The 27414-nt window shown below is 34.0% G+C and overlaps 1 protein-coding gene across 1 annotated transcript; it reads left to right on the forward strand.

The window, feature by feature from the left end:
* Positions 1–4849: 4849 nt before the first annotated feature.
* Positions 4850–18579, forward strand: LOC149569252 (large ribosomal subunit protein uL3-like). Its single transcript, XM_089822001.1, has 4 exons — positions 4850–4975; positions 5122–5232; positions 5322–5626; positions 17741–18579. The coding sequence occupies exons 1-4, from the start codon at positions 4891–4893 to the stop codon at positions 18407–18409; spliced, it is 1170 nt and encodes a 389-aa protein (XP_089678127.1). The 5' UTR covers positions 4850–4890; the 3' UTR covers positions 18410–18579.
* Positions 18580–27414: the final 8835 nt, after the last annotated feature.

The following is a 27414-nucleotide window of genomic DNA, read 5'->3' on the forward strand; positions in this document are numbered from 1 at the left end:
TTGGAGAAATGAGCTCTAATCTCCTAATAAAGTATTTCTCAACCTAGGGTTTTGGTTTTATGAACGTGCAAAAGTCTTCTCTTTTATTATTTTAATTTATTTAATTCTTTGTTCATACTTTTTGCATTTTAATTATAGTAAAGTTTATTTAATTTTTTCTCACTTGCATTTATTAAATAAGAAGACGTAATTAGAAAGTATATTTATTAATTTAACTAATAATAATATTTAGAGTTCATTATAAAAATGAAACTTCTAAATTAATTATTACTAAATTAAATAAATATAATTACACTAAATTTGGACTTTTAAATAAATAATTAAATTTATTTCCTCTTTTAAATTAATATATCAATTAAAATTTGTTTTTTAAATAATTTTTTTTGTTGAATTAAATCAATTAATAATATCTTTATTTGATTTAATTATAACTGAAAATCACAACATACCCATAAACTAAATAAGAAAACCCATCTAAAAGACAAAGTACGAATTCAAACTTAAGGGTCAAAATCTTGAATTCAAATCACTTGACGAATTTGGAAAGGTAAATAACTCAGATACTTGCCCTATATTTTAGGAAAATTGCCTTAGATTTAGGATTTGGACTCGAGAACTATCTCTCGTCTTTACCATTGAGATATTGTGATAAGACACACTCATCCTAGTAATTCAGGGAACTTGATGCCTGATACCTGCAATCTGCATAAAAGTCGGACATGTACATATGCATATAAATCTAAACTAAACAAACAATGACGGGGAGTGAAACATCATGTAGATCCCAACTAGCAGGTGACTACGATTCCCTCCCTTAACCACATTAGAAACATCAAACATAAAGTAAAACATACATGTATGCCATACACATGCAAGTATTGGGTAAGTAACCATAAAACCACATATAAATCATCCATATAATTTTCATCACGAAACCACTAAAATCACTATATAAAATATACAAAGCATTGTCATCGAAACAATAACCATGAACACACGAAATAACTGAGTATCAAGTAGCTCATCAAATAAATGACTAAGTATGAAATAACATCAATCAAGTCAGGTAACCAAGTACCACTAAATCATAACACATAACCATAAAAGTTGGTCTAAAAGATTTCAATAATATAACAAAAACACAAACTAGGGGTAGGCACTATATTGATCATAAAGAAATAATAGATACAACATCTCATAAGCAAATGCATAAGTACAACTGATACAAGAAAAATACATCCAATGAATAATATCCACTACACATGTTGTAGGGTATGCAAGAATAGATACAAGCACATTAATATACAATACAATATCTTGTAGGATCTCAAAATACATGATACATAGATACATCACCAATATTTTTCAATATGAGGGGAACCCAAATGGTAAGAAAACACTACCTCCCGACCGTGTGGTCACCTAGTCAAGTTTCCACTCCCACTGCGCAGGGGAGATAATGTATGATCCACACACAGATAATTAAATCATAAAACAATCCTGGGCAAGGAATCTTGATAGTCAAAACTACCTCAAGGGTAACACAAATTACTCAAAAAGAAGAGATAATTAAAATTGAAAGGACACTCCTTCCAATACCAACATCACACACCAAGCCAACATCTAAATACCAAATACAATACTGTATCACATCAAGATAAAGTCAATGAAAGATATATCCACCTTAAGTCAAAAGCCACACATCCAAGAACAATAATCAATAGATAACAACCATCACCAATAAAAGTAAATCACCAACAATAAGAATATCCAACAATAAATTCACCAGCAATAAATAGCTGACACTCATTAATAAAAGTCAACTATCAATAATAAATGAAATCTAATCAATAAGTAACAACTCAGAATAAATACACCATCAAAAGTAACATCCAACAAGTACACCAGTAGAGGCAAATATAAAATAACATGAAGGAGATTCAAAATTCTCCATCCTCTCACTAAAGTAGGGGCTAAATGTACCATCTTAAATTGGAAGCACTTTGATTTAATGAAGGTTTAGCACTTATTTAATGCATGATCAATAATCTCCTTCTCTCTTCAATATCTTCTTCTCTTTTTCATCCTGGTAGGATTAACCTTGGATAGAAATAAAGTTACGTGCAAATATAACAAATATCAAAAAATAATAAATCGCACAAAAGAGAACACAAGACACAAAGATTTACATGGTTCACCTAATCCCTGGGCTATGGCCACCAACAAAAAGTCCAATATTATTATTATCTTGTAATTACAATTCACAATCCCTTACAACTCAATATCTCTACAAGGAGCTACAATATCACCATACATTATTAAATCCCTAACCCTAAGCCATTTTATACAAGCTTTTTTTGCTTACAAAATTAGGGCTAGAATAAGTCATCCAATCGAAAAAAATAGCAACCAACACCTTTTACAATAGTAGGGTCATTAATCTGGAGAGAAACTACACCAAATAAAACTTCGAGTTTGATTAAGCTCCACATCACAACACATTCTTTCTCCTAAGTGAATTGGGATAAAACTAATAGACCCTCTTTAAAGCTCCTACTGTATGGTGTTAAGCTCAAGGTATGATTTATTTCCCCTATATCCCTCCTTTTGATCCATCTATCCTCTTGAAATCTACTCCTTGCACCGAAATGAGATTTCCTCAAAATTTGGACTTGATTTCTAGATATGGAGACTTGTTTCAAAGCCCTAAGACAACCCAAAGGGTTTGTGTGCCTAGTTATTAGAGGCATAGAGTGCCTCTAATCCATTTTCATAACAAGATCATATCACAACATCTTGCTCTAAAGTATCCAAGCATCCACAAGCTCTAGCTTTCAATCGTTCAAGTTTCAAGTCTTCAAGTCTTCAAGCATTCCTCCATCCAAGATAAATGATTTAAGTGTTCAAGCAATTGAAGGAGTTTATCTTCAAGGTCTTCTTCAATCCATCATTTGTTGCATCTTCTACATTTATTCATCTCCATCTTCTTGATCTAAATCAATTGGTGAAGCAAGCACATTGCATTCAATTCAAGAGATTTGATTTCTATAAGGTGAATTCATACATTTGATTTACATTCATGCTATTTCAATTCAAGGTTAATTCGTAATTTGGGGTTTGACTAAGGAAAACCCCCCATCAACAACACAACCCTTTTTTATTGTAGGTAACAAACACCAAATTGACAAACATGTTGTAGATCAAAGTACCCTTTTCGACTTTCTTCAAAACTGTGAAATTAGAATCAACATTGCACATAGTCAATTAGGGTTGCATTGCACCCCTGATGCATTAGTTTGCCCCTGACAATTTGTCGAAGGATTTATGAGTTTCATCCATTGCACAATTTTAGGCCTGGATCCAACAATTTCCACTCATTTCAGTTAGAACAACAAACAAAAAATTGGCTTAAAAGACGCGTTCCTTCACATTAACATCTCTACATATATCTAGCTTTCAATGTGCACACCCACCCACCCAAACACACCCATGACTTATAAGGAATTGAATATCTTTCCTCTATTCTTTCTAGATCTAGTTTGCATTTGTGCTCCTTGTTCATCTAGTTAGCATTAATCTTTCTAGATCTAGTTCGTTAGAATTGAGATAGAAAAGATTCTTTTCCTTATCTTCCCTCCTTCTACATTATATACTTGCATATGTGTGTGTAGGTTATGTGATGAACTTCGGCTTTCTATCCTTGATTCACATTTCCTACTCTACAAAAAGTTCTTTAAATTAAATAACACATAGGATAAGGTGATCAAACTTTAGGATATAATCAATTTAATGATTAAATGATAATTTTAATTATGCAAGGTGGATTGAATGCATAATAGGGTCTAGTATTAATTTAATTTAATTATTTTAGAACATAGACACATAGTTTTTTTAAATTTTTAAAGAGGGGTAAATGCTTTGACCTAGAGCTATGAACCAGTGAGGCCACAAACGAGGGACCTCATCCCTATTAGATTTGAACCTTGATGGCAATGATAACAAGTCAACAACTTAACCATCACAACATGCCACTATTGGCAACATAGACACATAGTTTACTAGACCAAAATTTGGTGATTACAATCAATAGAGTTTTGTATAAGAATTATGGTTGAAGGGTTTCATGGTTAATACTATGAATAAGGGTAGGAACTTGATTAAGGTTAGAGTTAAGCCTATAATTGAGGTTAGAATTAGGAATATAGCTAGTCTTTAATCAAAGTTAAGGTCTTTATTATTGTTAAACCATTACTTTGACAATAATAAAGACATAACTTTGATTAAAAACTAGCTATACTCCTAAGTCTAACCTCAATCATAGGCTTAACCTTACAACTAATCAAATTCCTAATCTTATTCATAGTAGTAACCATGAACCCCTTATTCTAACCATAATTCTTAAAGAAAACTCTAAATTTTAGTTTAGTAAATTATGTGCCTTTGTTCTAAAATAATAGTTTATGTTTATTTCATGATTAAAGCTAGATGTCGTTATAATTTGAATTATGAACTAGTATATGATTAGAATTATGTTTACCATTACAATTTAATATTTATAATAAAATTTAAGATAAAATTTTATGATAATAAAACATAAGATATAATTTTATGATAATAAAACATGATTAAATCGTCCTTAAAAAAAAATAGACTAGTTTTTCCGACTTTAACATCTCTTGGAGTACCTATTCGTGGAATTGCCAGTTTAAATTTATCTATGCTTATGCCGATGAATCTCATTGGCTAGCCTCGATTAAGCTTAGGAAAAAACACATTTATTTCACCTCTGGGCTTAGGGTTTTCTTATAATCCAATATATACGTAGATTAAGAGTTAGGGTTTTCTTTTTATCGCGCAGGGGCGGCTGTTGGAGTAGCAGCAGGAAGCAGGATGAGTCACAGGAAGTTCGAGCATCCCAGGCATGGATCGCTGGGATTCCTTCCTCGCAAGAGAGCTCGTCGTCACAGAGGAAAAGGTAACCGAAATGGAAAAAATCGTGTCAATTTTTGCAAAAGAATTAAATTTAATCTACAGAAAAAAAACTGAATATATGAATATCGAAAAGCTTTCAGTATACAGAAATACAATGTCTAATCTAGGCTTTATGGTATTGAATGACAGTGAAGTCATTTCCGAGGGATGACCCAACAAAGCCCTGTAAGCTGACGGCGTTCATGGGATACAAGGCCGGCATGACCCATATCGTCAGAGAGGTCGAGAAGCCCGGATCCAGTGAGCCCACTTTCTCAATCCATATGTTTTCAAGACGCATTATTTTATTTTGACCCTTTGTAGCTTATAGTGACATGTCTATTTTGCAGAGCTCCACAAGAAGGAGACTTGTGAGACAGTGACTATTTTGGAGACTCCGCCCATGGTGATTGTGGGTGTGGTAGCTTACATCAAGACTCCTCGCGGTCTCCGCACGCTGAACACTGTGTGGGCTCAGCATCTCAGCGAGGAGTTAAGGAGGCGCTTTTATAAGAATTGGTACAGAGCCAAGAAGAAGGCGTTCACCAAGTACGCAAAGAAATATGAGAACGAAGATGGAAAAAAGAGCATCGAGGCCGAGCTCGAGAAGATGAAGAAGTATGCCTCTGTTATTCGGGTTCTAGCTCACACTCAGGTAAGATGACTGACATTTTTTTGTGGGTTTACGCTTACTTATGGCAAACAGGGAACATAATTTTCAGACTATCGCCTATTTTCTATTTTTATTGATGGGAGGTTAGAGGAATGTTAGCACTATTTGGATCTTGGTAAGCATTAGCGTTAATATTTTATATATGGCGCTGTAGCTGGAGTAGGTCAGATAAAACCAACAGACTTTAATCAGCATAGATCGCACTTTTACAACAGAAGCCAAAAATGGCCGAAACTTACATTGGATTCGATCATAATTTAATATAATCTTCAGGTTCCAAATACAAAATGATTAGATTCAGCCAACAAAGGCAGCCGTATACAATTAAATGGACTTTTGATAGATCTGGAAACACTTTCCGGTTGCAGCAACTGAGTACCACAACTCATTCACACCTACACCACAGACTGGCATATCTCACCTTTCTCTTAGATTACTGATATCATAAAAGCTCCACTTTGATAGCTGGTTGCTCAAACACAATTTGCAGCCAACAAATGATGATGTTTGCCTACACACAAGAAGGCAGCTACTTAGTCACAGGAAAAGTTGTCCTCACTCAATCGGTTTCACATTTATCTTTAAATAGGCCCGATTTCATCAACTCTCCATCTCTTGACAACTGAAACTTTTGAAAAAAATTCACTGAAAAATTTGTTGAAGAAGATTTTAGGATTATTAACTTATTCAAAACTTGAAAAGCTTCCCAAACCCTGAACCCTCGTATCAGTGAGTCAGATCCAGACCCACTCTGATACCATAACATTATTGTATTAAACTGAGAATATAGAAAACTTCTTATAAAGATTTCCAAAGATAATGTTTCAAAAATAAATGTTGTGAACTAAAGATGAGAATAGAAGTTACTGTAGTAAACTAAAGACTAAGATGGCTATTAAAGAAGCATTTGAGTATTCTAGTACCCTCCCTAGATGAGCTGTTCAGAAGGCAGAGGAGGCACAAAATCTGCAACAACTTCTCTATCTTGTGAAAATAAGTTTACATATATATTAAAGATCAATAAAACCACATCAGTTAGCCAATCCAGGATGCTAGACTTATCAATTTTGGACTACATGGGAATTAATGAACCTTCGTCAACCATCTACAAAAAATGAACACATCTAAAAAATGAACAAGACACCCAAAAATGTGCTTTTCTTGGGTTTGATTTTTAATGTGCAGGAAGTGACATATGCACAATTTTTGAAACTCAATCAACTTTCATGTAGAATTGTTAACCTGACATGCACGTAATATCTTGAATGGAATATGTTATGATATATATGTAATTTTACTTAACTTATTTTTTTTATGAGGTAACCCAAAGATGAAGAAATATTGTTACTTAGTATATTAGCAATTCTTCAACAAGTTTTCTTAGGTCCTCAAATGAATGCCCCTTCCATAAACACTCGTATTCATGCCATATCTAAATGCATTAAAAATTATGAAGACCTCCAAACAAGAGATTGCCTTACCCTAGACTTCACAATTCTCTGTGAAGGCTGATCAGGCCCAGACTATCAGTAAACGAGGGAGGAATTTTATCTTGTATTGCAGCAGAATTGATGGTGATCCCAGTAAATAAAACAGCTATAAAAGATATGACAATAATAATAAAAAATTCTTAATGCAATATGAAATATCCCTAGCAGACCGATTCACTGATCTGCTGTAATTTTATTTAAATAAATAGAATTCTCCAGCAATTTTTAAGTGTTCTTACAGAGTAGACAGAAGTGCAGAAGTTTGGTGTTTGATTTTTGAAATTTTCTCTTCAAAATAGATGTGTTACAATATCTACCAGTAACAGCAATATTTAAACAGCATAGTAATGATCCAAAACCACAGCACTTGAAAGCTGGGAATACCCAAATGAACCCAATAATAACTGTTACAAAAATAAAAGCAACCCAGTACCTTAGCTACAGTCAACGCCAGATATGGATAGGAAGCCAGCTACAGGTCTGCAGCAGATCTGTTCTTATTCCAACGCCCAGGTGTGCAGAAAAGGCGGCCCAATTCTGAAGATCAGATCTGAGATGGCGGCTGCTGCTGAAGATCAGATAAGAAGGGTTGCCATTGCTGAAACTGCTTGCTTTCTGCCTGAATATAGTACTGCAGACTTGCTGAATCACAGCTGCTTGAGGGTTACGTCTCAAACAGTTTACTCTCTCAACCTAGGGTTGGCGTCCTAGTTGGAGGAATGCTCTACCAAAGTAAAGCGCCCAAAATGATGGATGAATAATGTAAAAGATAATCTTTCCTTCCTTTACTTCTCCTTATAACTCCGTACTAGGCATTCGAACCCTAAAAATGACCTAATACGACTTAAGTGGAAACTTTGGGTTATAATGTTTTATTTTCATTATTGGCGTCCAACATAGAGGGAAAAAACATTATTTCAATCATGGTAAAAGTATCAAGTGTCACCGAAGCTCTTGTAGCTGAAAATCAAATAGTAGAGGTTTGGCACTTTCCAACAGACTATCACACCCCAACACAACTGACCAACTAGAGCCAAAAATCTCCTTATTTCAACCTAGTGGCTAATAAATTAACCTTATTTAAATATTTAATTACTAACTTAGGGAAATATTTAAATATATTTAAATATTTCCCCAGGAACCAACTAATAGCCAAATCACCATCAGAAGGTGAAATTGAACTTGCCACCACCTATGACTGATGTTGGATATCAAGAAATAATCGACAATCTCATCCCTCAAATCTAGGGATAACCCTAAAAAGTAGGAAGACCTCTGAATCTCTCGAAATTGAAACCAAGGGATGGTCTCCTATAACCTCAATGCTAGATGATACTTCCACCTCCTAGAAAGTAGGGGTCTTCTCCTATAATTAAGGAACTCCTCTGAATCATGCCCTCACTGTCAAAAACTTCAAATCCGAACACTGTAACCCTGATTGAGCCTCTAAACACTCTTGCCAACCTACGAGACTCCTTGATAGGCTAACTCACATATCACTGCCAGAAGGAGCTAAAGAGGGGACATGACACAATATGGTTGGATAGCAATAAAGCAAATATGTAAGGAATGAGACTTGATGAAGGGTTGCTATCTTTGAATTTGAGCATCTTTTGGGAAAAGGCATGACCTTCCAGCCATCTTTGAATTTGAGCATCTTTTGGGAAAAGGCATGTAATGCTATCTTTGAATTTGAGCATCTTTTGGGAAAAGGCATGACCTTCCAGCCAAATTGAGAGGTATAAGGACAGCCTATTAAGCACTCCACAAGGATAGGAAGAACATCAATCTAAGAAAAGAATTTCTTCAGTTGTCAGACATGTAACTGTGATATTGCATCCATTAATTGGAATAGATTTTAACTGTCAGTGCATTTGATCTGCATGTTAGCAATTATAGATAATATTGCATTCATTCTTTCTATGTACAGTATTGGATAATAGTATATTTGATTTGCTTATAAGCTGTTGTAGATATTAATGCTTTCAATCTGCTTGTTGTAGATAATGCTACATTTGATCTGATTATATGCAATTAATCTTGCCATGTGCTTTGCTAGTTATTGAATGCAAATGACCTTCTATAAGTATTATGAGTTGATGATTGCAATAGGATTAATACTTAATCACATAGATGGAAAACTCTCAATCAGCAAAAACTCAACAATCCCCTTCCAAAATAATTTGGGGAAAAATTGGCCAGTTTTTCATAAAACTCGGGAAAAACTTGGGAACTTAAAAAATAGCTTAAATTTAATTAAAAATACATTTTTTTATTGCAAAATTCAATGAGAAGATGCATCTAATGAGTTAATTAGTGAGAACTTAAAAGAAACAAGCCGAGTTTAGATATATATAAATGCAAAGTGGATACAAAATCACATTCACTTGCGGAATGCAGATGACACAAGCAAAATTATAAGCAGTTTCTATAAACTCGAAGCAAATACATAATTGCAGTTAGTTACTATAAGACTAGATGTTAATATATCATAGTAAGTAGTTTATTTAAAACTCAAGCAAATAAAGCATAACAAATTAGTCCAAAAGTATAAACACAGGACCATATATTACCTCAATGTAATATAAGAATATCTCTGATCAGAAGATATTCAACATTTTGATATCACATTTGATATCATGAATATTGGCCACCTGAATATCTACAAATGATATTCACCAAATACTTTGACTAATGATATTGGGAGTAATGGCCTTTTGAATGTCATCCCATATGACATTCACCATGTACTCTTTGAGTAATGGCCTTCTGAATGTGGAGTTGCAAGATATTCATCAAGTACTGTGAGTAATGGGCCTTCTGAATGTCATCTCATATGATATTCACCATGTACTTTGTTTAATGGCCTTCTAGACATCAATTTGTGTAACATTCACCATGTACTTTGTTTAATGGCCTTCTAGACATCAATTTGTGTAACATTCACCATGTACTTTGTTTAATGGCCTTCTAGACATCAATTTGTGTAACATTCACCATGTACTCAAATTTTTTATAACGTATGTGCACACGCATTCTCATATTGCTTACCATATGAACATCCATTTTGCAAAGTATAATCTATCATTATTTGCATAGACGTTGTAAGATATCCACCATAATAGAAAATTAAGTTATTGTAAAATTGTCACCTTTCAATAACTTTTGCAAATAAAGTGATAATCATTTGGAAGACTTCACTCCCTCATGATGTACACAAGGGGTAGGCCCATTAAATCTTGTATCACATGCATGATACCAAAAGTTTACATGAAGTCAACACTCGCTCTCTTTTTGATATGATCAGAATCTTCAAAGATCAACTACAACATATCCTCAATCCTCTCCTTCAAACGGATGTGTGCTTCCTCTGAATTTGATACAATCTCCCTCTTTTTGCAAGAACATTCTATGAGGAAAAGATCAAAGCACATAGTTCTTATAATGCATATAGAAATATAAATGAGAGATTAACAATAATTAAAGATGGTTTTCAAGATTACATTTAATTTCGTGAATATCTTCATAAGCGTGTTCTCCCAAATAAATTATATCAACATATTGATGCTTAATAATGAATCGGTAAGACTTTATTTGAAACTGACCTCCTTTTGTTGATGTTGATAAATTTTATTTCATTAAATACACCTATATATATATGTTACTACCCATGTTAATAATTATGGATTCCATACAATATTCTATTAAACATGGAAAGGAATAGTCATTAACATAATCACTTTTTGATATGATTAGAATCTTCAAAGATCAACTAAAACATATCCTCAACCCACTCCTTCAAACGGATATACAACCATATCTATCTATCTATCTATCTATCTATCTATCTATATATATATATATATATATATGTAATGTATGTATGTTACCACCCATGTTAATAATTATGGATCCCATGCAATATTCTATTGAACTTGGAAAGGAATAATCATTAGCAAAATTATACCTCATTAAATGCTCAATATCTCTTAATACCTTATAACCATGTGCTCATGTCACCCAATTTGGATGCGCAATGTACCTTTTGTTGTTCGTTGCACTCTATGCATTGTTAGTCCTTGTGAGTGATTTTGAAGTAATGATTAATTACGTCAACCAATGTACTAGGAAGTAAGGTTTAATTGTGTCAATCAATGTACTATTGGGGGTGGTTTTGAATTCAATAAATTGCACTCCATCCAAGTTCCTACTTACCTTGATGACAATGTGGTCCTTGTAAATTTTTCCTTTCCTTTATTGATGTCAAATTGTGTTGACCCTTGATAGAGAGTTGCATGTCTTTTGTGAGTCACACACACACACACACACATATATGGTACCATCCATGTTAATAATTATGGATCCCATACAATATTCTATTAAACATGGGAAGGAATAATCATTAACAAAACCATACCATATTAAATGCTCGATGTCTCTTAATACCTTATAATCATGTGCTCATGTCACCCGATTTGGATGCCCAACGTACCTTTTGTCGTTCGTTCCATTCTATGCACACAGACACAGAAACAAATATATATATATATATATATATATATATATATATATATATAATAATGAGTTTTATCCAACTAAAACTACACTAACAAATTTGACGTCAAATAGCCATGATAGGTTGTGGGAGATAATACTGCTGAAGGCATGTTGAATCTTGAAATTTGGCCAAGCTTGATTTTTTTTGAAAAGCCTCAAAATCTAGAATCTGCGTTTTAACTCCTATGAAGCTAAAATATATCTCAAACATCTTGACAATATTTATACAGATATAACTTAAAGTATACAAAGTTAAATGATATATTTGTATAAATCCTCCTCCCCTTGAGTTGAAAAAATGACTAAATCCTCTTTCAAATAAAGAATGTGCTTCAAAAATGATGTTTTTTTTCCCTTTTGGAAGCTGAAAGAAAAACTAGTGAGGGGTTTTATAAAAAACTCTTTGAAAAATTGATGGACTTTTGGCAAGTTTTTCTCAAAACTTGTCCTCAACTTGTGATTTTTTTGGTAAAGCTCATCGAGTAGTCTGCAATTTTTCTATCTATGACTAATCATACGTTAACATAAATGCACATGTGCATCTTGTAATCAATCACATATGAGGTAGGGGAAGTAAGATAGGGAGATGTTGTTTATTGGCTCCTAAATAATTATGCCATCCTAAGGGGATGGAATCTCTTATAGTTGGACATTCTTACCCCTTGTGGGCTGAGAGCTGATTTGATTACCCTAAGGGGTGGTATTGGTTGTAGTTGGATAGTTTGGCTTCTTGTGGTATGTGCCAAGGGGGAAACTAATCATGGTTGGATGTTCTTGTAATTTGTGGGATATGGGCAAGTTGCATAATGTGAATGTGACATGCTCTCAAGCTAAAGCACCCTCTTAATTTTTTTGACCAAGATGAATTCATAATTGGTTATGGGATAGTCATCCTTTGTTGCCCTCTTGAATTTTTTTATAAAGATGAATTTGTAATTGGTAATGGGATAGTCATACTAGTTTTTAAAGCTTATGCACTAATTAATAAATATGCACACACTATTTTCTCAAATTGTTGATGGTCGGTGAAGTTTTTTTTGGTGTTTTATTATTGGAATTGTTTGTGTAGAACATACATTAATGGAATTTCTCTTCTTGGAAATTAAATTGATTCAACCAACAACCCTTTTAACATTTCTCTTGGGTCTTGGAAATATAACATTTAATGAATGGGCTTGATTATTACTGCTTTCTTTGCATTAACCAAAAATATGCGATTGAGGGCAATATTGGGCCAAGAAAAGAGTGAAAGAAAATGAAATGTGTTAGACTTAAAGCTTGAAATTGCCAACAATAATGCCATGGGAAAAAAACTAAGTTGGAATTTAAGGTTTTGATCAGTGAGACATAGGGACTTGAATGCCCCTCTGAATCCTCAAAGTACCCATCCTAGAGATGTCCCTGCACTAGGTACTTGAGTACCCAAGTACCCCCACCTTTTTGCCATTCTGCAACCATGCCATCACTCGAATGGGTCCTTGAATTTCTATTTGAATTTTGATTGTTGAATGTTACTATTGGGTATGTAACATGTTACTATGTTGAATGTTCAATGGTTCTAGTTCGTGTTGCAATTTTGCCATGTTCAAGTATTTTAATTTGGTATGTTATATTGAAACATCATTTCATTACTAGCTTTTCAAATTCTTTATGTATACAACACCCCTCTTTGCTCGTCTTCCCCTTGCCATCGTCTCTTAGCCTTCCCCCCCACCATCCTAAAAATGAGGCCCATTGTCCCCCGTCTTGGAAACTCGTCCTGATGTACCCCAGTACTGGTGTTACATTGGTTTTGATTTGTGACAAAGTTAATGCTTTATTGCCAATTATCTCACATCCAATATAAGGATTAAGTAGAATATCTACACCTAGAAGAATTTGGAAGTGGGTGGGCTCTAGCAGGAAGAAGTGCTAGTATAATGTCTTCATAGAGATAAGGTGACACCACCTCTATGACACATTTCACAAGAAAATAAGGAAAAGAATCAAGGGGAGCATTGGAATTTATTGACAATGTGGGTCCAAACCAAGAACTCATTGATAATACAATGAAAATAATCTCAGGCAGATAAGATGTGGTGGGTCCATTGACACCCACAATCTTTAGAGAAATGTTATGTATACTTTAAAAATCATGTCGAGAATAGGATGGGTATCATAGAATTGGCAAATATAACATATTCTTAATAAATAAGTTAAATCCTCAATACAAGACAAGATGCAATTTCCAGCAGGGATTAAAGGACAATATAAGATAAATGTTATTATGATTTATTTTTATTCAAGGAACATTGAAGATGTACATTTATTAGGGAGGCCAAGTAAGGAGAAAGGAGCATCATTGAAAAACATTTAATTATTTGATTTTCACTCCTTGTGGAGCATGGGACTATAATTCAATTAGCCAGGGTGAAACCCCTCTAGGTCTAGAATTGGAGGGGATTAAAATCCACAATTTCCTTGAGAGTAATTTTACAGAAAATTTACAATTGTGTTGATTTGATTGATTACCTTGTAGATGTGGATACAGATTATAAGTTTTTAATATTACTATTCATCGACAAATCTTATCAGTATCTATGATCCAAACTATTATTATGAGCTAGGTATATATTAGTTAAGAAAAATCAAACAGTATATCATAATAAACACCAGCAAAAATGGCAGATAATTTGTCACAATATATTAGTAAATTTGCAAATTTTGCCATTGAAATAGTCATTTTTCTCTTAGATTTAAAAAAAAAATGCAATTTTAGTAATTATTTTTTTGTCTGCCACTTATTTATCCTTTTGCAAATAAAATTTGTCCATTGGATAGAAAATATACTACAAAAGTTACTTTGTCATATAATTTGAACAATAAAATTTGTTCAACCTTGACAAAGATTATGAATTGTTGCAAAGCAATTATGAATTCTAGAATTGAAAGGATACAATTACAACTTAAAAATGTACCTAATTTGCACAATGTGGTTTTTATGTTATACGACTATGTTGAATGAACCAAAGTTCAATGTTCCACTACAGAGTTGAAGTTACAAAATGGAATGGTATAGAATGGTTGATCAAATATGTCTCCTCCTTTCTTTTCTTCTGTAAAAAGGTTTCCCTGTAAAAGAGAACTTGTCAATTTTCTTCGTGACCATTGATTGATATTTTAGGGGAATTATGTAAATCAAGCTATAAATACAACAGAGTTTATTTTATATATTAACTTCAAGTGAGCCCCTAAGCATTATCATGTTGTTTCATAATATCATTAACACAACCTGTGACATTATGAACTTAATTTATTATCATGGGCACAATCTGGTTTCAATTTGGAAAAGAGGATGTTATAATTCATGCTGCACAATATTGCTTTCCTTCAAGCAATTACAAATTGTTGAAGATTTTTTGCAACCTCCCACATAGCATCCTCTGCAAGGTCTCTCCATTGGATTAAGTAACCTGCCATTGTTTTGTTCCTTTGCTCCTTTTTTGGAATTTATTACACCCTAAGGGAAAGAAATCAGTTTCCCTGCAATTAGGAAAGTTAGCTTTATTGAAAGAATAAATTGACTTCCTTGTGACCTTTCCAAGAGACATATGATGCACCTGTTTTGAAATATGATTTAATAACAAATAAATAATAAAATTAAAATGTCAAAGAATAAAAGTTTACCAGTTTTTGATCGAGTTTTAATCTGTGCCTGAGAACCCCACCCCCCTGACATCAATGATTGATACCAGCCCACTTAATTGAAATGGGGCGAATAGAAAGTGACAATGAATAGCTCCCCCAAGTCGAAACAACAACTCAAGGATGGAATGAAACAACTCAAAGATGGAATGAAATCACTCCCTACTATGCTCTTTTGATACCAATAAGAGTGTATAGATTGTTAACAACCTTACTTGCACCAGCAATATGCTTACCATCTTCACTAATCACACAACAATCTGAGTGGAAAACTAAACAGTTCCCTTGATCACACATTTGACTCACTCTTGACAGCTTGTAAACTTACAGAGAATAAACACCCTAAAGTTTTAGAGTTGGTTTTTGGACTTCAGTGGATGAGGGTATATTAGATTATTGAGACAACTTATCTCAATAAGGAATAGAAAGAGGCATATAGGCACTGGATGACAATCTTCAAAAATGGGATAGATAAGTTTAAGGGGAGATCATGGCCTGGAATGTTATTGACATTAGAAATTTTTTGTGAAAGGATGGGGTGCCACTTGTATGATGATGATTGGTTTGAAGATTCTTCATATGTGTCAAGTTTCAATGCAGCATCAATCAATAGGTTTCTGAAGATACTAATTGCTTACAAAGATTTTGGAAAGGAAATGGATCCGCACAAAAAGGCTCCCTTGAAGTTATTGAAGTCTGAATTAAAGTTATTGTGAAATTTGTCTATTTACATGGCCCAAGTAGTTTTGGACCACTCTGGTTCATATTTGCAGGAAAAGATGCAAAAGAAAAGTGAAGACATTAGTTTTTTGATGAAATGAACTGTAAAATAGAAGTTAAAGAGTACGAAGTTTCAAATGACTTCTGGATTTTTTTGTTGTAAAATTCGGCTTATATGTATTTGAGAGGAATTTTTTTTCATAAATATTGGATGTAAATGAAATGTGGTTTATATCACTAGTATCTTGCTGACAGTGGAGTACTTAGCATTGTCAACCTTGGTATGTTTGTGTACCTTTGGAAAGTGAATATTGTTGTGCACATCAACTGTGAGTTGTTTCTTCAACCTATGTATGTAATAGTGTTGTTACTGTAGCCTGTAGTGACTTCCATAGTTGATCCAATTCATAAGATTTGCACACCTGTTGGATTTGTCAAGTTTGTCTATTTGCCAAATTGTGCAAGAATTTGAAGATTGCTGGCCTTAGTTTGCATTATCTTCTCTCCTCTTCCTGTTGTACTATATAATCTTATGCTTAGATTAAGATTAGTTAGTTGCAATTTTATAATTTTTAGTGTCAGGTTTTCAAAGAAACAGAATGATAAGTGTTGTGTGATTTGAGTCCAAAAAAATGATTCTGCTGTTTATTATGAATCTTAATCATGCCAAATTAACGAATTTGTCTTAGTTTTTCAGAAATATACAGTTCAATTTATTTCATTGCAGAAAGAAGTTGGTTCAGATCAAAATCTGCAATAAGATTTTGGTTTAAATACAACTCTGCATACTTTTGGACGACACAGATCTGCTTTGCTGTTCAAGCATCATATAAACTTAAAAACTTTCATAGCCCTGTGGATTTAAAACCTTTTTAGGGTAACTTTGGATGTCCAACTCGGTATGTCAAAATGTGTAACAGGATATAAAATAGATCTGGAAACAAATTCTAGCCACATCAACTTAGGTCCATGGTGAGACGTCTTTCCATGTCTCAAATCTGTGATACCACAGACACTTTGCTTCAATACTTGGTCACTCAGATCCAAGCAGATCAATATGCAGCCAACAAATGTTGATACATGTTTGAAATCTATAATAACAAATGTTGCTTCAATACTTGGTCCCTCAGACCCAAGCAGATCAATATGCAGCCAACAAGGATCCTATGTGCAGATACACATTGGAAATCAATAACAACAGATGGGTCATTCAATTGAGGATCTAGGAATTAGTGAAGCACCATTTAAACAGTTTATCTTATGTTCTTATTAAACATAAGTTATAACAAATAGAAAACATTTGTTGGTGAATGCCCAGTTTCTCAAAGAATAGCTTGCGCCTTTATTGCTGGCAATGGTATGTCTCTCTAGATCCCAAGATTGGTGTTTTTTTTTGTGAAAATATTTTGACAATACTAATACAAATTTCTTACATGGAGGGTCTTGTGAAAACAATAGTCTTGATTTGGACGGATCAACAGTTTATGCCAAGCTTTTCATCTAGAGAGCTTTTAATTTTAAAAGTGGATGCTTGTGTTATGATTGTAACAATCTGGTCAGATCATGGAAAGTGACTCAATATTTTCAATTGATTCAGAAATGCTAGTCATATAGGTAGTGTTTTTATATTAACGGTATTTTGCAGGTGAAGAAGATGAAAGGGTTGAAGCAGAAGAAGGCTCACCTGATGGAAATCCAAGTAAATGGTGGAACAATCCCAGAAAAAGTAGATTATGCATACAACTTTTTTGAGAAGGAGGTACCCATTGATGCTCTTTTCCAGAAAGATGAAATGATTGATGTTATTGGTGTTACAAAGGGCAAAGGGTATGAAGGTGTTGTAACTAGGTGGGGTGTAACAAGGTTGCCTCGTAAAACACACAGAGGTTTGCGAAAGGTTGCCTGTATTGGTGCTTGGCATCCAGCCAGAGTTTCCTTTACTGTTGCCAGGGCTGGGCAGAATGGATACCATCATCGTACTGAAATGAATAAGAAGATCTATAAGATTGGCAAGCGAGACCAGGAATCTCACACTGCAGTCACTGACTTTGACCGGACCGAGAAGGATATCACTCCAATGGGTGGATTTCCTCACTACGGTATTGTGAAGGATGATTATATCATGATCAAAGGATGCTGTGCTGGTCCCAAGAAGCGAGTTGTGACTTTGCGTCAGTCACTCCTGAAACAGACTTCTCGAACTGCCTTGGAAGAAATCAAGCTTAAATTTATTGACACATCCTCCAAGTTCGGACATGGAAGGTTCCAGACATCATTAGAGAAGGCTAAGATTTTTGGTAAAGTGAAAGCATAAGAGCGAAAGTAAGTAGTTACTATTTGCTGCTGCAGGCGGTGGCTATTCTTCTAGATCATTTTAATTATCCCTGAATTTTGAGAACAGATTTTGCACATTCATTTAAGTTGTTGTTGAGACTACTGTGCGTTTACTATCATTTATTTAAAATTGTCGAGTATTATTATCAAGTGGTAATGTCTAAAGTAACTGTCACGTATCAGTTCTTGCTATTTGGAGTAAAATAGGTCGGTGTTATTAGTCTCTGAGATGGTTTTGATGCAAGCTATGTTTATAAAATAATATCTTGGTTGTTAATTGTTACTGTAGCAAGGATTGTTTCTTAATCTCAGAGACCGTGCGGTTGCCCTCTGAAATAAATCTGATGCAGTTTAAATTTAATAATTTTATCTCTTGATGGTTGCACGATATTTCATTTGTTAAGTAAGAGTAATTTCATGTGTTCATTATTCCTTTAGAAAAAAGATTACGACAAATGATTTAAGTGACTGAGTCATACTGTGTTTTCAGATTCATGCAGATGTAACTTGTTGAGATAGAATGATCAGATTATTCTTATAGGGATGTTTATCCTGCCTGTTAACCTTTTCAACATTATAATATTGTCACATCTTCTCTTAAAACTTATTTTTGTCTTAGGAGATGAGAACTTGTTTCAAATCTGGATTGCTAAAAAACTCTGTTTACTTAAATTTCTACTGCCATGTTGAAGTAAGCATTGCAATGTTAAATTATTTTATAGGTTACTTCCTTGTCTCACAATATATAACTTGGTTTTAATTTTAGACAGTCTTTGAGCATTTGCTATCTTATTTTGATCAGAGGCTTTCAATGGAGTAAACCTTTTGTTGTTAGGGATTTTAAACATTATTGTATGCTAATTGGTTATGATCATTTTCATAACCATTTTCTCTAGTGGATCAATAAATATTTCGTCTGCTTCATTGTTCAGATTCTTTCATTTCTATGACATGCTACTTCAACAGAAATTTGTTAATTTCAAATCTGGATTGCTAAAAAACTCTGTTTACTTAAATTTCTACTGCCATGTTGAAGTAAGCAATGCAATGTTAAATTATTTTATAGGTTACTTCCTTGTCTCACAATATATAACTTGGTTTTAATTTTAGACAGTCTTTGAGCATTTGCTATCTTATTTTGATCAGAGGCTTTCAATGGAGTAAACCTTTTGTTGTTAGGGATTTTAAACATAATTGTATGCTAATTGGTTATGATCATTTTCATAACCATTTTCTCTAGTGGATCAATAAATATTTCGTCTGCTTCATTGTTCAGATTCTTTCATTTCTATGACATGCTACTTCAACAGAAATTTGTTAAGGCTACTTTTTGCTTTAACTTTTCAGATGGTGGTTGTCCTAGTCCTTGTTATATTTTCGTTGATTGTGTAGCTATGCACAGATATGTTTATTGGACTCCTAAAATTGGATGCTTGTGTTCTTAAAGTCGGTTTGTTTTCATCTGAAAGATTGATAATTATACTGCTAATTATTGCATCTATTTGAGGAAAAGTTTTTCTCTTTTGCAAAAAGCTTAAGTTGAAAACATTCGATTTACACAGCTTACTAGTTATCTTAAAGTACCTTGAGCAATAGTAATGACATTCTTTTGATTTGGACAAGGCAATATCATTCAGAAGAGCCATTTCTGTTTCCTTTTTCATATTGGTTTAAGAAAACAATGTACAGATACACCATACAAACTGCAGTGAAGACATTATGACTGGTGTCCATAATCAAAAGACAATCAACAGTTATTATGAACAGCAGTTAAAAACCATAACCAAATTTAGACCACACACGCTGTAGTACAATGAACATGCAGTCAACATAAGAGAAAAATAATCAGCCTTGGAAGCGTAAAAACAAAACCTGATACTTTTGGTGCAAAAGACAGCACTACATATAGATACGAAAATGAAACCGAGATGTTGACTTTGAACTCTTTCCTGCAACATTTCTCTTACTTCCATACAAACTGCAGTGAAGACATTATGACTGGTGTCCATAATCAAAAGACAATCAACAGTTATTATGAACAGCAGTTAAAAACCATAACCAAATTTAGACCACACACGCTGTAGTACAATGAACATGCAGTCAACATAAGAGAAAAATAATCAGCCTTGGAAGCGTAAAAACAAAACCTGATACTTTTGGTGCAAAAGACAGCACTACATATAGATACGAAAATGAAACCGAGATGTTGACTTTGAACTCTTTCCTGCAACATTTCTCTTACTTCCATGTGGTAAAGGAAATTTTGGTCATTCTTACGTAGCCACCTGTCCATACAAGCTCTGAAGACCACCTTACTGACATATGCAACCAACATTCCCATTAGATTGTTATGCTGACCACTGGGTGAGATCTTAGTTTGATGCTTAGACAAGCAGCTTTTTGCTTACGGGTAGAGATCACTGTTGGTGGTGGTCTTGTTTGTATAAGATGTTATGCTCAATGCTTGAATAATGTGGGTGTGGCTGCAATAAAGCAAGACGAAAACCAATGTTGCAATAATTCGGTCTCACCACAAACAAGGGGAGGAAAGAGGAATTTAAGAGCCTTCAAGCGGTAAGTTGAGATTGAGGTCAGCTTTTGTCTTCCAAATTCCAAAGGTTGAGTTTATTCCTGTGGATCATTGTCGATGTAACAGCTTGAAATGTATCATTTCAGTTACAAAATTCATCCTATTTTGTAATAGGTTGACCTCAGTCATTTTTAGGGTTGGCCTAAAAAACAGCGAACCCCGAGGTTAGGTGAAAGAGTTGATTGAGCATGAATCCATCCATGATCCATAAGGTCATTAAAGTAAGTGAGCTAAAATGTCTTAAATGATGGGTGCTTCCATTTTACGACGACACACGCATGAAACATGGGTCATAATTGAATCCTGATAACAATATTACAATTTGAATTGTCGTGGAAAAATACCTCCTACTCACCATTGTTGATGCTGTTAGAACCATGATAATTCAAGGAGACAACCAAGAGGTATTGGAGAGAAGCCATAATATTGTAGTATACACCATGAACTAGGTACAAGTGAAGAGAGGAACCGGTAAGATTCCCTATGAGTTATTGCATATATACTCCCTAGTTTAAAAAACTTAAAAGCTTTTGATGAAAAAATATTTACATAAATAGGGATGAATTGAGAAGAAATATTGATCCTAAGAGTGATAAAGGTATCTTCTTAGGATACTCTTCCAAGAGTAAGGCATAGAAGAGTAACAATAAAATATGTAACAAGATGATTGAAATTGCAAATGTGAAGGTATATGAATTTCTAGAATGATCTAAAATAACTGATGATTCCAATAAGGAAGATGTAATGATCCCTTCTATGAACCCTGCTTGATTTGTTTTAGAATTCCCCTATATGGTCTTAATTGTACTTGGGGATTTGTTTTAGAATTCCCCTATATGGTCTTAATTGTACTTGGGGATTGATATTAGTAAAGTTTCATGAGATCTTTGTTTTATGAAATTTCATCACATTCCTCATTATTAACATACTACATGCAACATCACTCAAGGCTTAACCCTAGCATGGGATAATATGTTATGCGGTAGAAATTACTCTACTTTTCCCTTTACAAATTCCCTACCTACCTTAGTAATGAATGGACTTTCATGTTTATACAAATATAATTTTAATTATTCTAATACATAAATATAATTTTATTACAACACAATTGATATATGTGAACTATAATCATGAGGATCTATTTAAGAAAAGAAATATACTAAAGATAATTCACACGCACGCACATGCACACGCATAGATATATATATCACAACTAGTTGGTGTAAGTGTGTTGTTGATTGGCAACTAGTTGATATTATTCACACGCGCACACAGAGGCATTATGAGTATAGTTGGTTTAAGTGTGTTGTTGATTGGCAACTAGTCAAAGTACATACATTATCTTGTGTGTATTAGTAGACATCTTCATTGGTATGCACAAAAGCATAATACAAAATAGAGCCTATCAAAGTCAACATGCAGATTCATCACCATGACTTGGCAGAGCAAATATGACGAGAATTCAAATTTGGTCTATACAATTACAAGAATGACAAACCGCAAAAAGGATGGGAGAATTGAGACAAGACCCAGAGTTGATAGGCAACTCTACCAATTATCAACTCTACCAATTTAGGCCCTACATTGTAGGTAATTGAGACAAGACCCAGAGTTGATAAGCAACTCTACCAATTATCAACTCTACTAATTTATGCCCTACATTGTACGTGTCATGGGTTACTCGTGAAACACTCAACAATCTAAATTCAAAATTTGAATTCACTAGTTTAAGTGGGATAATCGTCTAGGGTTTTGACACCCAAATATAAAAAAGGAAGATCTCACTCATTCAAAAAAATGTTGTTGCCATATTTATGGAAAATTTTAAGGAAGACAAAGAGAGATGAGGTATGCCAAAAGTGAACAATAAGGAGTGGAAGGCATAAATGGCACAAACAACTAGTTAGCAGGAAGAACATAGTGAAAGAATATAAGCAATTACTTAGAAGATCAAGATGCAATGTCACATCTAACCAGAAGTTGAAGAATGCACTGTATACAAAGGTAAGCAGAGGAGCAAAGTGAGTAATACAGAAGGATATTGCTAAGAGCGCCCAAGCTACAAGAGGAGATCACTACATTTCAAAAGGTATTCATTGGAGATCTACCAAGCAAGAAGTGCCTTATAGTAATCCTAATAGGTTCCTGACATTCTTAAGGTTAGTGGGTATATTATTCCCACCTTAGTTTTCATCCTCTCATCGAGGGTTTCCAAGTATAAAATCGTGTGCTTATTGATGAATGCTTTCACATGTGATTTGTTTCTATCTTAGTGCATTCATAATCTTATTAGCACTTAAGTGGCTGCTAGTTAGTATAGTAGAAATGGTTAGAAGATTAACCAGACTAAGAAACGACATGGTACTGATTCACCCCTCCTTTTAGCACTTGTTGGGACCAACAATTGGTATCAGAGCCTGAACCTCGATAGTCACAAGCCTTACAACTTGGGGGTAGATCAAACAACAATCATGAAGTATAAGAGGTTGTATGAAGAAGCTCTTGGCACCATAAAGAATTTGAAGGAAAAGTTGAAAGAATCTTTAGCAAAAAGAAAGTAGCTTGTAAAGAAACTTAGTGAGAGCCATGAAATTATTGAGCATATGGAAGAACAAAGGGATTGAGATGGATCCAAAGAAACTATCTTTGATCTCACAATTGACAACAAGAAGTTGAGCAAGTCACTTGCAACACTAAAGAAAGCGTTGGAAGAAGCATTAGAGAGATTGAGTCAATAAAAAAAAGAGAAAAATGATGCTACACATGCACTGGAGAAAGTTGAAAGAGCACTAAGTGAAGCCATGGCAGCAAAGAGAGCAGAAGAAGAGAACGACAAACAAAAGGACAAGTAGATTCAAAGGCTAACATAGGAACTAAAGAGCACCAATGAAAGAAACACGAAGCTGAGAAAGTTCAATGAAACTTTGAGAAGATAGATGAACAACTCGAAGCTCAAAGAAGGACCAAGGACAAAACCAATCTTGGCTATGAAGGTAAGAGCAAGATTGAAAGCAGTGAGACATTTGAAAGTAAGAACTGGACTAAGCAAGGACAAGGGAAAACATATTCTAAAGGTAAGAAACTTAAGAAACCCACTTGTCATTGTTGTGGTAAAATAGGTCACACCTCAAATGTATGCTATCACAAAAGGTCACACCTAATGTACATTATAGTTTCTACGGGTACTACAACACATAATTGGTATGGCCACACTTCTCAGGAGTGCAGGTCTCACATTCATGAGAAAAGGTTTGGTGGGTACTATTACTATTGTAACAAGTACAGACACAAGGTTGAGGTATGCAAATCAAGACAATGGACAAATCAACAGTTTCAGAAAGCCTCCAATCCAGGCTGGAAGAACATAATTAGTACACTTGTATGTTTAATCTATGAGAACAAAGGACATGCAGCTAGTCATTGTCAAGTGGGAATCGGTCAAAGGAACTCCTTAGGATCGTGGAGAGGACCAAGATAAATCATTTTGCTAGAGACTACAAATCAAGAAAAGATGCCAACATGCCCAACTTGGAAAACAAAAGAAAGACCAAGATAGTGGACAAAGAGGAAGTCAAAAAGGACTTCAACAAGATATGGGCAAGGAAAGCATACGAGAGCAAAGGGTTCAAGTCTGAAGAAGAAGAGAGCTCACATATCAATGGTGAGACTTTAGTGGAAAACTAAGCTAAACTAAGCTTAGAAGGGGTTACATGCCAAAGAAAATACCACACATCAATCCCCTACTCAAAATCGAGAAAAGGAAGCACAAAACAAGCATAAGAAACCTATATCAAGGCAAGAGAATGTTGAGATTGCGATTGTTGTTGCACAGGTCGCTGATATTAAATGTGAAAGGATAGATAGGTATATGTTGAGTTTATTGTTTCTCATTAACGTAAACCTAATGATGACTCATCAAAAGACATACATAAGGTCAAAAGGGTTTGATCAATCACCTTGCAAACTCTAAGTCTTGAGAAGCTAAACAAGAGAAAATATGAGTAATTGCGCGTCATTTCTACCTCTGATGAAACTTCTGAGAAAACAAGATTGTTGGCAATTTGGCTAAGGTAAACTTTGGATGTTGTCATTTATGGCAACATATCTTCAATATGAAGAAGACATGCCTTGAGGAATGAGTTATGTTATTTATACTTTGAAAATTGTCTACGTATCACTTAGTTTATTTGGCATAACATATAGAGTTTTGATCAACACAGTTCACATAAGTCATATTGGCATGTGCACACTTGAGGAAAGATAGTATAGAGTGTGATGAGTCTACAATCAAGTCCGCAGGTCAGTACAGACAATACGACAAGAGTTATGGATAATTTATCAGTTGCGGCAGTTTACAGGCATAACAGGCCATACAAAGAATTGGATATTCAGGTTACAAAATAATTACTTAACTAATTAGAGACGACATCCTAGATGTTAACCTTAAGTTAGTGAAAGATAATAATGTGTTTTGTAAAGTGTGCAAAAACATGAAGGCCGACTGGGCAATAATATTGTAATTGCAAAGATATAAAGGAAAGATTAGGAATGCAAAGTTTTGAGAAGTAATATATGTGATGTGTGATATGTGAATTCTGATGTATGATTAGAGGAATGCAAACAAAGATAAAGTTTTGTGTTGAGCAGCTAAGGCAATATCAGATATTGAAGATATCATTAGTAGTGTAAAAGAGGTATTTGTATCTATTTCTTTGTATTAAGGAACTACATTGTATATTGCATGTTTGAGTAGTGGGCTCATCTTGCATACATTTTGTATTTATATATAACAATTTCTAACAGGGTTGAGGCTTCTTACAAGGCTTAAGTCCTCTAACAAGGACTGAGACATTATATAGATTTAATAGACGTCTAACAAGGTCAATATCTTTCAAAAGATACTTTTGATTAGTGGATCATTTTGTGGGTACCATCCCCACCGGGGTTTTGCCTTGGCCAAAGTTTCCCTAGTTAACAAAATATGGTGTTATGAGTTCTCTTTTTGCATGATTATGTTTACCGTACAACATAATTAATTTACTTTCATATGCAAGTTATAAGGTTGTTAGTAATATCTAGTTTTGGGCTAAAGTTTGTAAAAGACTGATTCACCCCCCCCTCTTAAAATTTCCTATTTCTAACAATTGGTATCAGAGCACAATTACTCAAAAGAGGTTTAAAAGATTGAGTAAGATCCCTACGGATATGGAACAATTACAAAAGAGCTTAGATGAAGCTCCTGAGCAGATTGATATTCTCACTGAAGAAGAGATATTTTGAAAAAAATATATGAAGATGCTAAATACTACATTGTAAAGTTGAAAGACAAGATTGATCATCTCAAGTCCAAGAAAGAGCCTAAAGATCATGATGAAGTTTCAAGATTGAAGAAAGAAAATGAGATCTTGAAGCACAAACTTAAGATTATTGATATGAAATTGAGCTTGAAGAAAGATGATAGCAAAGTTTAGTTAGATTTGAAATATGAGAATGCAAATCTAAAATCCAACCTTACAAAAGGTATATCTAAACTTGAATCTATCAAGTTGTAGTATGCATAACTTGAGAAATACAATACCATTGTGAAAGGAGAGTTAACCTAGTCTAAGAAACAACAAGAGAAGTTGTATTCCAGTAGTGCGAAGATTGATGAACATATGTATCTTCATATAACTTTTATGATAAAACTGGTCTTGGATATTTCATTGGAGAAAAATCAGCTAAGAATTCTGAAGCTAGAAATGAACCTAGTCTTGAAATTTATTAGCCTATGCAAGAAAAAGAAGATTTGAACAAGATTGAGTCAAATCAATCGGTTGATACACCTAAGGAGATTGAACAAGTTGATCAACCTAAACAAGTTAACAAACCAAGGCAATCTGAGCAAATTGAGTTATGAATGTAAAGAATTTGATCATATGAAAAAGGACTGCACATGTAAGTCATATAAACAAATTTTAATTGTTATAATTATCATGGTTTTGGTCATAAAGCATTCAAAAATAGCAATAGTAGAATGTTTAGAGGTACTAACCTTGTAGGAAGAAGATCTGAAGAAGGGAACAATGAAGCAAGGAACAACATTGTGTGTTACAAATGTAACAACTTTGGACATATAGCTAGAAATTGCGAAGCACCTATAAACCAATCTAGACCCAAATTTGGAAACAATGCACTAGTATGTTGGCTGTGTAATGAATTTGGTCATATATCAAGATTATGTAGAATGGATATGAGGAACAACAACATGAATCCAAACTTCAGAAAGAATATGAACATGAATGATAGAAGCATAGATAGCAGCAATGACAATTAGAAAGAAAGCATAAAGGAACATGTAGAAGAATTCAAAGAGGTATTTGTCAAAGCTAAAGATTCATCCATTTCACATGTGG

Source organism: Cupressus sempervirens, chromosome 3, assembly GCF_028749045.1.
Source record: "Cupressus sempervirens isolate cs-2001-9-10 chromosome 3, ASM2874904v1, whole genome shotgun sequence".
NCBI lineage: Eukaryota > Viridiplantae > Streptophyta > Pinopsida > Cupressales > Cupressaceae > Cupressus > Cupressus sempervirens.